We start from the raw sequence: 10,111 nt of genomic DNA, 5'->3' as shown, positions 1-10,111 counted from the left end.
ATTACTATCATTTTTACTTCAGTTTTTAGTTATCCCTTCATATTTTATGAAAATGTATCAAATTAAATGTACTAAATTAAAAAAGATTTTCACTAGTGCTGCTTTGCATCTGGATTTGATGAAAGATACCAACCTGAGATAAGAGCTGCCTCCTTCACAACAGTCCAGTTCTTGAACTCCTATGGGAAAGGTCTTTATCTGCACTTGTCAATTCTTGATATAACCAATCATACTAGGATATTATATTATAAAAATATACCATATATTGGACACTGATGTCAGTACATTGCAGAAAATGTGTCTATATACTGTGTAAAGTTTATTAACATTTGAATGAAACACTCTTATTTACACAGTCAAGTCTGGGGTGCTCAGGACAGCAAAGTGGCATGGGATCCACCGCTGTGAATTTGGAAATGTGCAGCGGTCCTTGGCATCCTGGCACAGAGGCAACCCTCACCACTGGGCAAGGTAAGCCAGAGTTTATACGGTTTGACCGGCTTGCTTTGCTGTCTTCATTCTTCTTCACTTTCATTTTCAGGATCTAAGTCAGAATCTCCATTTAATTCTTTTTCACTTGCTATATCTCTGTCCTCACCATTTTCTTCATCTTTTCCTTCAGCATCCTCATCTTCCTCTTCATCAATGTCCTCATCTTTTTCACTTTCACTCTCCTCCTCATCTTCATCCCAATTATCCTAGTAGAAATACCAACAAGGAAAGCATTCATGAAGGCCTCATTCTTAGAGTATGAGGTTACAAAGGCCGATGTATATACAGGGAACAAATCACTCACTTCAGAATCCTTATCTGCTATTTCATCGTCAGACTCCTCTTCAGAAGATTCTGTAAGGGGAGAAAAAATCCAGCCTTAATTTTAGAACAAAACAGAGGGTATAGCCTGGAAAATAAACAGAACCAGATTCCTGAACTTACTTTTAGAAATATTATTTATATTTAGCAATCATCCAACTAAGACATAACTATTTTTTTTTTTTTTTTTTTTTTTTTTTTTGCAAGCTGGAGCGCAGTGGAGCGACCTTGGCTCACTGCAGCCTCTGCCTCTCGGGTTCAAGCCTCAGGCTCCTGCCTCAGCCTCCTGAGTAGTCACCACACCCAGCTAACTTTTGGTAGAGATGGGGTTTCACCATGTTGTCCAGGCCAATCTCGAACTCCTGGACTTAAAGGATCCACTCACATCTGCCTCCCTAAGTGCTGGGATTACAGGCGTGAGCCACACCTGGCTAATTTATTCTTACATGTATAAAAGTATATTCATTATATTATTCCTTCAAGATCTCACTGGGCCAAACCAACTAGCCAAACCCCTTACAAAAATCTCATCTTAAAATACTAAGCCATATCAGGGCCACCAAATAGCCCCAGCGGATGAGGAAAACTTCAACACAGAAAAGCTGGCTTATAAATGAAATGGAAGAATTAGCATTATTTTTAATCCACAAAGTACTAACAATGTAATATTAGCAACTGATAAATTAGATGTATGATTGTTGGGGGAGTAAACACTCAAACATTAAAAAAAATTAACACAGCTAGACTATTTTCTAAGCACTAAGGACGATGTATCTCACAATGGAGAGGAAAAAAATGTGAATATGCACAATGTGGTTCTCGGTGTGATGTAATATGAGTGATCAGCATTGATGCAACCCCTCCAAAAATAAAATCTAATCAAACCTTTAGACCTCACATCCAGTTTAAAGGAACTGTAGCTTAGAGGAGCAAATTAAAAGAAGCCAAAAGGAAGCAAATCCACAACCACAAGGTGGGGCATTCTGTGAAATACACTTCAGCGAAGTCCATGTCATGAAAAGGGGAGTTCTTAAAGACTAAAAAGAGACTTCAGAAAGACAGTAACCAGATTCAACCCCATGATGCACAACTCGAGTCTAGTATGGGAAAAACCGCTTTAAAGGACATTCTATGGATAACTGGAGAAAGATGAAGATAAACTGGGCATTGGATAAAACTCAGGAATTGATTTCGTTAGGTGTGCTAATGTTATCCAATAATACAGAATGGGGTTCCTATTTTTTAAAGACATTCTAACATCCTTCTTCTATCTACTTTTTCTTAAGAAAATAAATCATTATCTCCAGATGAAGTTCCCTCACATGCCCATCTCCCTAAGCCCATTTCCCAAAAGAAACCACTGTTGTGAGCTTCTCATTCCTCAGTATGCTGTTGTAACATACACATTATATTACCCATGAATTACACATGTACATATTCACGAAAGACTTATATAGCAGTTCCCCCAATATGCGTTCCTTTTCCCCAGTTTCAGTTTCCCTTGGCAACTGCAGTCCAAAATTATTAAACGGAAAATGTAACAAATCAAGGATTTCTGAGTTTTCCATTGCGTGGTGTTATGTGCAGCATGGTGAAGTGTCGTGCTATCTGGCTCCGCCTGGCCGGAGAGGTAACTCATCCCTCTGTCCGGCTTCGCTGTCTACACTAACCACCTGTTAGTCATTTAGTAGCCACCTCAGTTACCAAACCGAATGTTGCAGTATCGCGGAGCTTATGTTCAAGCCACCCTTATTTTGCTTACTAATCCTTTACAATTATACGATGCTATACAGAAGGTATCATTTTGTGACTTGATTTTGTAATCAAACTTATGCATGTTAACTCGACCTCGACTCCAGGCACTCTGGCTAAAGTAGTGTTATGCTAAAGGAATAAATCATTTTAAACACGCTCCCACTAATGAAGAATTATGTTGTTTACAAGTCTTTTTCTTAATTATAAAGGCTGCAATGAACATACTTATATAATCTCTTTACATTTATGTTTTAAAGCTATGTTGTCAAGCCTTTTAGCCTTAAAATGCTTTCACATTCTTAAAAAACTGAGGGCTCCAAAAAGTTTTTGTTTATGTGGGAAAAGTCTACCTTTATTTATCACATTCAAATTCAATTTTTAAATTTAAGAATATTTAATCTGTTTACAAATGCCCATCCATTATATGTTAACATAAATAATGTTTTAATGAAAAATGGTATTTCTGTGCTCACTTCAGCAGCACATATACTAAAACTGAAAAATGGAATTTCCAAAACAACAACAACAAATTCTACTAAGTAGAGTGGCACTGTTATGAACTTATCATATTTGCTTCTGCATTCTATTTTTTGGATATGTTGTTTTATTTGAACTATATGAAGAAAATCTAGCCTCCCACAGACGACTGGTTGAAAAGTGGAGGACATCATGAGCCTCTCAAAGAGTTCCGGGCATTCCCCATAGGTCCTCTGTTCATACTTGGAGAAGTGTTGGTCCTTGGGACACACAAAAGCACTTCGGGATCCAAGCACTTTGGGATCACTTTGGGACAGCCCCCCGATGAATGGAAGGATATGCAAACTGCAAACTTTGAGATTACAAAGTTGCTCTCTAATAAGAATGCACACATACTCCCACCACAGCATGAGTTCCCATTTCCCAAATCACGGCCAACACCTGACCATTTTTACTCTTTCAAATGTATCCATTTCTCACAATATGGAATGTGATGTGGGATGTGATAATGGTAAATTTTTTTGTTCCATGTAAATTATCGTGTTTCTAACGATTTACTGAGCAGGCTATCTTCTCCACAATGAGACAATACACACCATCAATTAATACACCAAGAGTCCACAGAGCTGCGGGTTTTTCAGGGGTAACTATGCCAATCCATTGGTCTAGCTGTAACTCTACGTCTACGATCAATTTGCTACTCAGGATATTTGAGGATGATCTAAAATGTTCTCTTTTTGACATCTGCAGGTTTTGTTATCAAGATTCTACTTGGCTCATAAAATGACTACATTGTTAGTACATGACAAAAAGGACAGCCCAGTGTTGTGGGTCATGCTTCTATTCCCAGCACTTTGGGAAGCTGACGCAAGAAGACTGTTTTTGAGGCCACATGCACAAAACCAGCTTGGGCAACAAAGAGACCTCATCTCTACTTTAAAAAAAAAAAAAAAAAAATTAGCCAGGCACAGTGGCTCAAGCCTGCAGTCCCAGCTACTCTAGAGGCTGAAGCAGGAGGATTGCTTGTGTAGGAGTTTGAGGCTGCAGTGAGCTATGATCGACCTCGAGCCACTGCACTCCAGCCTGAGCAATAGAGAGACTCTGTCAAAAACCACAAAAAAAAAGACTTGTTCTTTGAAGGCTTGATCAAATAACCTTCAAAATTTCTGGGCGTATCTTGTGAGAGGTTTTATAAAGTCAATTTTAGAGCTACTGGCTTTTTCAAACTTTTTATTTCTTTTAAAGTCAATTTTGGTCATTAATGTTTCCTTAAAAATTAACTATACCACCTAGATTTTTTAATGTATTAACATTAAGTTTGTTCATATAGTGTTCTTCTGTTTAAATCTTTTCCATACCTGGCCGGGCACGGTGGCTCACACCTGTAATCCAAGCCCACTGGGATCACTTGAGCCCAGGAGTTTGAGACCAGCCTGGGCAACATAGTGAAACTCTTGTCTTTACAAAAAATCTCAAAGTTGGCCAGGCATGGTGGTAGCACACCTGCAGTCCCAGCTACTCAGGAGGATGAGGCAGGAAGACTGCATTGAGCCCAGGAGGTCAAGGCTGCAGCGAGCTGTGAACACGCCATTGCACTGCAACCTGGGCAACAGCCTGAGACCCTGTCTTTTAAAAAAAAAAAAGAAAAGAAAAGAAAAAAATCTCTTCCATACCTAATGCCCTTTTTTGTCATTGTATTATACTTGTGCCTTTTCTTTTCTTATCTGATCAACCACAGACTTTTGCCATGGACTTGCCTATTTTAATTAGAGGAGGCTTGCCAAAGGAAGATCTTACACTCATGTTTCCACAAAGATAACAGAATTCAGTCACTGAAAACTGAATGTTGTAATTCTAGACTCCATCCCATGCCCCTAGTCTTTACCTTCTTCATACACCAACTTTGCCTTCTGTCCAGGGGAAGTTGCTCCCTTTGTTTTCTCTGATGCTGTTACCTGGAAGAAGACGAAGTACTGTTCTGAAGTAGAGTGTAAACATATCCCAAGTATCACAACCACCAGCATTCCCAACTTTCCCACTGCTGCTAACTCACCTCCACCACCGTAATGGAGGACTTTCATACAATACAGAGCAAAACAAAATCCTTCAGGTACAAGAGGGAAAGAATTCCTCTGTGAAGCTGAAAAATTCTGAGGTGATTAGAATATCTTTCTGTGCCAGAATTTTAACTGTATAAATACCCTGTAACTTACTAACTATATAACAATTGAAACACAACAGTGAGAAAAAAATTTGAGTAAAAGTTGAAATAGGCACAACTAAACTTTCTGTCAAATTGATAAGCTTCCAAGTTAAAGACTAGATCCTGATTTACCGATTTCTTATTGAAATAGGGAGCTCTCCGCCAGGCGCGGTGGGTCACGCCTGTAATTCCAGCACTTTGGGACGTCAAGGTGGGAGGATCCCTTGAGCCTAGGAGTTCAAAATCAGCCTGGGCAAAGCCATCTCTATGAAAAATTTAAAAATTAGCCAGGCATGGTGGTGCATCCCTGTAGTCCCAGCTACTTGGGAGGCACCTGAGCAAGGCTGCAGTGAGCTATGATCATGCTACTGCAGTGCAGCCTGAGCAACAGAGCAAGACCCTGTCTCAAAATGATCCCTATTCCTCTCTCCATTCCTACCATATCTAAAAGTTTTAGCCCAGGACAATACAATTTACTCACTTGTGTAATTAGAAGAATAAGCTTTCCATGAAGGTGTGAAAGTTTCTGAAAAGTTTTGACTCTGCTTTCCATTAACTGGTAGAGCGTCCCTAGCTGGGGTACCAGGTCAGGCAACTAGAGAAAAAAATGATCATTTGGCACTATTAACATAGTAGAGATGACAAACATGCAAATCATGCTCAGCTATGCCTCAGTATTTAGCCACTGCACCACACACATCTGCTTACAAGTACTTCCAGTGGCAGTGGCTACTTGCAACACAGCCTAACAACATCATGAATTTTCACAGAAGACCCTCAATGTCCTAAGAGGAAAAAATAATAGTCTTATAAAAAAACAATGATACAAGTGCAAGAGAGTGAAACTGCAAGGTGGGACTTTTCTGTATTTATCACATTATTTCAGATAAGGCCAATATCCAGTATAAAGTAGACAGGAAATTAAAAATGCCTCTACCACATATCTCCAGGCTAAAGAGGCTTTCCTCTGAATCTTATCCTCTGATGCTAACATATTATCTACCCTTACTATAAGGCCCAAAGAGGTAGAGAAACCTTTTCCCAGCTCCCAGAGACCAGCAGAACACAGTACAAAGCTGACCTTTTGCATTTTAAATATACTTCCTGTTAATGAGTCCTCTGAAGCATGCTTAAAAAATGAAAGTAGGACACACTCTTTTGCTCCCATGCTGCTCTCGTCGGAGTCTTTTGTATTGAGAATATAGCTGTTATGTTTGGAACACAACACGACTGATAAAGGTCTGGCTCCTCCAGGTTCGTTGAGGAATAAAACAATGGTAATTTGCCTTTCTCATAAAATCTTAAAGCCCCTTGCTCTCTCTGCTTTCACACAGATGATCATTTTAACATTATGAAAGGAAACCATCATGGCCATAACTTTTCTATCCTATATCAACTATAAAAGCAACTGGAAAATATAAATGCCTCTTTTAAAGGAAGCCATTTGGAAGTCCAGAACAAGGTCTTCCTGTCCCACTGCCTTCAAACACCTGCATCTGGTTAATTTTCCTCCCATCTCTGGGCTCTAAGAACAATGCTGGCGGCTGGGTGTGGTGGCTCACCCGTGATCCCAGCACTTTGGGAGGCTGAGGCAGGAAGATCACCTGAGGTCGGGAGTTCGAGACCAGCCTGACCAACATGGAGAAACCCCATCTCTACTAAAATACAAAAATTAGCCGGGCGTGGTGGTACATGCCTGTAATCCCAGCTACTCGGGAGGCTGAGGCAGGAGAATCATTTGAACCCAGGAGGCGGAGGTTGCGGTGAACCAAGATCGTGCCATTGCATTCCAGCCTGGGCAAAAAGAGTGAAACTCCATCTCAAAAAAAAAACAAAAAAACAAATAAAAAGAACAATGCTGGCTTCCCCAACTCACCCCTACCCCAGGACATGCTTTCATCCGTCCCTGTAGCACTACAGAAAAAGGGACCCCACTCTTTACCCCTGATTAGCCTTTACCTGCACTCCTATTTCTGATACTTTAGTAAATAAGTGTTTCATTCAAATGTTAACTTTAAACAGCAGACAGACACGAAAATCAGTAAAGCAAGGGTTTAAGGTGACCGCATTCCAATTTATCACCTCCCTTTTGTGTCCCTGTTCAGACTATGAGCTCCAAGAAGATGGGGACCAGAGTGTTTTGTACATTGCTGAATTCCCATGCCTGGCATAGCCCTTGGCTTAAAGAAAGCACTTAAAAATATCTGCAAAGGAAGGAAGAATTGAAGGAAAAGAGCAAGGAAAAACATGGTTTCCTCAATAACTGCTACAGGCTGAAGGGCCCTCCCTATACCATTCTTTGGTCTGTTCTGCCATGACCTTGAATGTTACACCAGGACTACTCTGATAGTTATACCTCAGGAGTTGATTCCAGAAAAGATTTCACTACAAGGCCTCCTGGTCTCTCCTCACTTCTAAGCAAGTAACTGAGGCCACATTAGTGTTGCCCCATTTGCCATCCAGATTTCTAAGATCCGACGTCTGCTGGGATCGTTCATGCAATTGTAATACGCCTCGGCCACCCTCTCACCGGTGCTCCCAGGTCACCTCCCAAGAATCCTACAGGTTGGGAGACCCAGGATCCATCCTTACTGTTGTCTCCATGCCATTCCAGCATCTCACGGAGTTCTCCTCAGACACACAAAGAACAAACTACTGACCTCAAAGCAGATTAACCAAGTTTTCCCTAATTCAAGCCACTGAAGGCAAACGAGCCAGTGACAGAGAACAAGGGACTGTGAAAAGGCAAGAGCTGGGTGCGACTGTGTTAAGAAGAGCTATAGTTTAAAGAACAATTCAGGATTTTTTTTACAACTATCCACTAAAAACTTAAAACTTAATGTAAAACACTAGATAAAGAAAAAGAATTGAATACTTTCATTTCCAGCTTAAAATATAATGGATGTAATGATGTGGTAAAGAACCCAACTCATATTATGAATACAAATTGTTTTTTTCTGGTGTTGCTTTCCCTCTTCTATTTGCATAGGTAATCAAGAGCTGACAGCAGCACCAGCAAATTGTCAGGTAGTAAATATTTATTTATGTTACTGTTACCACTAACTACATTTTATCCTCCTGGGGCAAGGCAGGACAGATATGTTAGCATGTACAAAAACATTTAAAACTTGCCGTGTGTCTGTGTACAGAAAAACATCTAAATCCTAGTACGCCATTATATAACTTTTCTACTTTCTGTATTTGTAAAGATCTCTACAGAACACGTTAATTTTTAAATCGGGGGGGACAGGGAGAGACCAATTTATAAAAGGCCACAGCAGTGACATCATGAAAGGGCTCATGTCATTGCACCTGGGGTAAAACAAAATCTCTAAAGGAAGCATCTAACGGCTGAAGGACAGATGGGGAAAGGATGGTTTTGTTCAGCCATACTTGTCAAATTTTACAATCCTTATCAAAGCCAAACTATTCATACTCGGCAACTGAGGCTGAAAAGACTCACCGTGGACAGGTATGATGCATGAACTGTTAACACACATTTGAGCCACTGAACCATTAGCACAGCACTGGGGAAAAATAAAACAAAACCCAAGTAAACTAATGTTCACAAATTCAAAAGTAAATTCAACTGAGCTATTACAAAAACCCAGGCAGACAAGTGAAAATCTGTAAATGTTGCTCTGTGAAGATGACTATAATAAATATATCACTGTGTATATATCACTTTCCGTTTTTTCTTTCAGATTATCTGAGATCTGTGTCATAGATCTTGGGCAGGGATTGGGGACCACATCAGAGAACAGGACAAAAACCCCTTCCTCTATAACAGTTCAAGAATAAGGTCGGGGCCAGGCGCGGTGGCTCAAGCCTGTAATCCCAGCACTTTGGGAGGCCGAGACCGGCAGATCACGAGGTCAGGAGATTGAGACCATCCTGGCTAACACGGTGAAACCCCGTCTCTACTAAAAATACAAAAAAAAAAACTAGCCAGGCGAGGTGGCGGGCACCTGTAGTCCCAGCTACTCAGGAGGCTGAGGCAGGAGAATGGCGTAAACCCGGGAGGCGGAGCTTGCAGTGAGCTGAGATCCGGCCACTGCACTGCACTCCAGCCTGGGCGACAGAGCGAGACTCCGTCTCAAAAAAAAAAAAAAAAAAAAAATAAGGTCAGGCGCGGTGGCTCATGCCTGTAATCCCAGCACTTTGGAAAGCCAAGGAGGGCGGATCACGAGATCAGGAGATCAAGACCATCTTGGCTAACATGATGAAACCCAGTCTCTACTAAAAACACAAAAAAATTAGCCGGGCATGGTGGTGGGTGCCTGTAGTCCCAGCTACTCGGGAGGCTGAGGCAGGAGAATGGCGTGAACCTAGGAGGCAGAGCTTGCAGTGAGCCAAGATCGCACCACTGCACTCCAGGCTAGGTGACAGAGAGGGACTCTGTCTCAAAAAATAAATTAATTAATTAAATAAAACCCAAGCTTTGCTTCATAATTAACTGATATGAGGGCAGTAATCTTCATCCAAATTGAGTTCAACTGGTTTTGCATTTTATGTTAACAATAAACATAAAAATCCATTCTGTCAAGAACAGCAGTCCTCTACTAACATTAAAAGGCAAATACAGACCAAAAGTGTGCAAGAAACAGTCATAATTAATGAATTATTTAGTTTTCCTCCTTTGTGAGCTCAGAAGGCTTATGCAGCCCATGAGAAAAAAATTTTTTATAAGAAAACCTACATATTTTACTATCTAGATACTGATGATAATATACCATAAGCTTAGGATCTTTAAGATGTCATCTTATTTAAATGTTTGATCAGATTATCAAGAAAAAAGACACAATATTTAGTCTTTTAGCTAAAATATATTTTTACAGAGTCTTAAGCAGCTATCACAGGTTC

The 10,111-nt window shown here is 40.4% G+C and overlaps 1 protein-coding gene across 2 annotated transcripts in view; it reads right to left on the bottom strand.

Moving 5' to 3' along the window:
* Positions 1-304: 304 nt before the first annotated feature.
* WDR43 (WD repeat domain 43) overlaps positions 305-10,111 on the bottom strand; it is a 56,274-nt gene continuing 46,467 nt past the window's right edge. For both annotated transcript variants that reach the window (XM_017877021.1, XM_017877022.1), the window contains 5 exons: positions 8,712-8,775; positions 5,730-5,843; positions 4,931-5,000; positions 797-846; positions 305-698 (listed from right to left, as the gene is read on the bottom strand). In XM_017877021.1, the coding sequence (XP_017732510.1) occupies positions 516-698; positions 797-846; positions 4,931-5,000; positions 5,730-5,843; positions 8,712-8,775 (481 nt within the window). In that variant the 3' untranslated portion in view covers positions 305-515. The remainder of the gene's footprint in view (positions 699-796; positions 847-4,930; positions 5,001-5,729; positions 5,844-8,711; positions 8,776-10,111) is intronic.

The sequence above is a fragment of the Rhinopithecus bieti genome, unplaced genomic scaffold, assembly GCF_001698545.2.
Source record: "Rhinopithecus bieti isolate Rb0 unplaced genomic scaffold, ASM169854v2 scaffold_7681, whole genome shotgun sequence".
Lineage (NCBI taxonomy): Eukaryota > Metazoa > Chordata > Mammalia > Primates > Cercopithecidae > Rhinopithecus > Rhinopithecus bieti.
Note: the sequence above shows the minus strand (reverse complement) of the source record. Positions and strands in the feature narration are given on the sequence as shown.